Source organism: Emiliania huxleyi (genome assembly GCF_000372725.1).
Source record: "Emiliania huxleyi CCMP1516 chromosome Unknown EMIHUscaffold_136, whole genome shotgun sequence".
Classification (NCBI taxonomy): Eukaryota; Haptophyta; order Isochrysidales; family Noelaerhabdaceae; genus Emiliania; species Emiliania huxleyi.
Genome location: NW_005201231.1, coordinates 178,047 through 180,464, shown reverse-complemented (window position 1 = coordinate 180,464; position 2,418 = coordinate 178,047). Strand labels below are relative to the sequence as shown.

Here is a 2,418-nt window from a genome sequence, read left to right as displayed (position 1 = left end):
GACGCGGGCGCGCTGCACGCGCCGCTCGAGTGTGCTTCGGAGGAGCCCGGCGCCGACGCGGACGGGCGACACGGCGCCGCGTGGCACTGCGTGCTGCTAGGAACCTTCTAGGAACCTTCTAGGAACCTTCTCGGGACCTTCTCCTAGGCGCCGCGTGGCACTGCGTGCTCGTCCACGACGGCCGCCGGCAGGGCGCGTGCGAGGTGCACGTGCGCGCGCCGCTGCAGCTGGGCAGCCCCGCTGTCGGGCCGGCGCGGCTCGAGTACCAATGGCTGGTTAGGAGTGACGGATTGCGAGTTAGGGAACCTGCTGTCGGGCCGGCTCGGCTTTGAGCTGCGCGGCCAGGGGGGCATCTTGCGCGGGGAGCTGCCTTCGGGCGGGCGGAGGCTGGTGCACACCTTTGCGCCCGCCACGGCGGTCAGCCTCTCTGTAAGCATCGAGGGGTACAGGCCCTCGGAGCGGGTCCTCGTGGCGGCGCCGCACACCGCTCTCGAGGGCGGGACGGCCCGAGAGCCCCCGAGAGCCCCCGAGAGTGCCCGAGCCTAGGCACCGCACACCGCGCTCGAGGGCGTGCTCTGCGAGGAGGTGCCCGTGTACGACGGCCGCCGCAGCCGGCTGCCGCTCTCGATCGGGTACGCGCGGCTGCACGGCTGCGTGCACCTTCTAGGAACCTTCCAGGGACCTGCTAGGAGCCTTCTAGGTACGAGCGGCTGCACGGCTGCGTGCACGCTCTCTCGCTCGTCGCGCCGTGTTGGGTTTCCCGCAGCAGCCGGCTTGCTGCGGCGTCACGGTGTCCTTGACTGACGGCTGGTGAGTGCTCGGCTAGGTCTCCAACTGCACCGGCCTGCCCCTGCTGCTGCGCGAGCACGGCGCGAGGGAGGCGTACTGCGGCGACGAGCCGGCGGTCGTCTGCGAGACGGTGTCCGAGAACCAGCGCCGCCGCACGGCCTTCAACTCCTTCTCGGCGGACGGCCTCTTCCCGACCGACTTTGCCGGCGCCGTCTCACACGAGCCTCCCTCCCGGAAGAGTGCCGCTTGCTCACCGCCTCTTCCGAAGGAGCGAACAGGCGCCTTCTCCGACGAGCGGCTCAGCAGGCGCCCCTCCGGCCTTAGGGCTGGGCGACGGAGGAGGAGCTGCGCCCGACACGCGGTGAGAGGGCCCGTAGGCGCCACTCCGGCTTGGCGGACCTCTGGCTGCCGACAGGCTGGCTGTGGATGGAGGACGGGCGGATCGAGGGGGGGGGGTCGGGGCGGGCCCGAGAGCACCCGAGATCACCCCGAGGCTGCACCGCGGCGTGTAGGACTGGCGGCTCAAGGGCGGGAAGACGGGCTCCGTCACCGAGCAGGGGTGGGAGTACGCCAAGGGCTGGAGCGGCGCGTGGTCGCCTCAGTGCACGCCCAAGACGGGCGTGCGGCGGCGGCTCTGGACGCGCCGGCGGGTCCGCCTCTCCGGCCTCACGCGCCACCTGCTTGGCGGCATGTCGGAGAACGCCGTCCGCCGCCTTTCCCTCGCCGAGCTGCAGCAGGCCGGCGGCCGAGATGCGCCGACATGCGCCGAGACGCGCCGAGACGCGCCGACATGCGCCGACATGCGCCGAGATGCGCCGAGATGCGCCGACATGCGCCGACATGCGCCGACATGCGCCGACATGCGCCGACATGCGCCGCGAGATGCGCCGCGAGATGCGCCGCGAGAGAGACGCGCCGAGATGCGCCGAGACGCGCCGAGATGCGCCGAGATGCGCCATTGCCCCTCGCCGAGCCGCAGTTCGCCCTCGAGACGAGATCACCACCCCGTCCACTCTCGGCTGATCTCGGCGCGCCTCGAGCCCAGGTCATGCAGACGCTCGGGGAGCCCGCGCAGCGCGGCGCCGACGAGCTGCGGCAGTACTGCATGGAGCTGCGCGCCCGCGCGCAGGAACGCGGCGGCGCGGAGCCGGACGAGGCGGCCGGCGCGGCGGCGGCGCCGGTGATGCCGCCCGTGACCGCGAGGAGAAGCCTCTCGCGCTGCGGCTGCCCGGCTCGCCAGCGGTAGAGGGCATGGGCGGTGAGTCTTCGCTGATAGGAAGCGGCTCGAGCTGCGGCTGCCCGGCTCGTGCTGGTCGAGTGCCGTCTCGCTCGAGGCGGCGGGCCCGTCCGTGCTGCTCCTTCTAGGAGCCTTCTCGGAGCCCGTCTCGGGTCCTTCTCCTAGGCGGCGGGCACGTCCGGGCTGCTCGAGCTGCCCGCGGGGCGGGAAGGCGGGTCGGCGCCGAGCGACGGCGGCCCTCCGCGCGCGTACCAGCTCGCCCTGGGCGTCACGTCGGCGCCGGGCGAGTCGTGCCGCTCCAAGATGCTCGTGGTGGAGCACCGCACGACGCTGCTCAACCGGCTCGACCGGCCGGTTGGCTACGTGCACCCACGCAAGGGCGGCCACACTGC

At 73.0% G+C, this 2,418-nt stretch overlaps 1 protein-coding gene across 1 annotated transcript in view; it reads left to right on the top strand.

Annotated features, from left to right (window-relative positions):
* Positions 1 to 2,389, top strand: part of EMIHUDRAFT_455217 (hypothetical protein) — a gene marked incomplete at both ends in the record, with an annotated part of 3,118 nt that extends 729 nt beyond the window's left edge. Inside the window, 11 exons of the mRNA XM_005788319.1 lie at positions 192 to 275; positions 346 to 468; positions 547 to 632; positions 701 to 755; positions 827 to 995; positions 1,068 to 1,095; positions 1,167 to 1,221; positions 1,302 to 1,526; positions 1,835 to 1,992; positions 2,066 to 2,123; positions 2,192 to 2,389. Of these exons, the coding sequence (XP_005788376.1) occupies positions 192 to 275; positions 346 to 468; positions 547 to 632; positions 701 to 755; positions 827 to 995; positions 1,068 to 1,095; positions 1,167 to 1,221; positions 1,302 to 1,526; positions 1,835 to 1,992; positions 2,066 to 2,123; positions 2,192 to 2,389 (1,239 nt within the window). The remainder of the gene's footprint in view (positions 1 to 191; positions 276 to 345; positions 469 to 546; positions 633 to 700; positions 756 to 826; positions 996 to 1,067; positions 1,096 to 1,166; positions 1,222 to 1,301; positions 1,527 to 1,834; positions 1,993 to 2,065; positions 2,124 to 2,191) is intronic.
* Between the last annotated feature and the right edge of the window lie 29 nt (positions 2,390 to 2,418).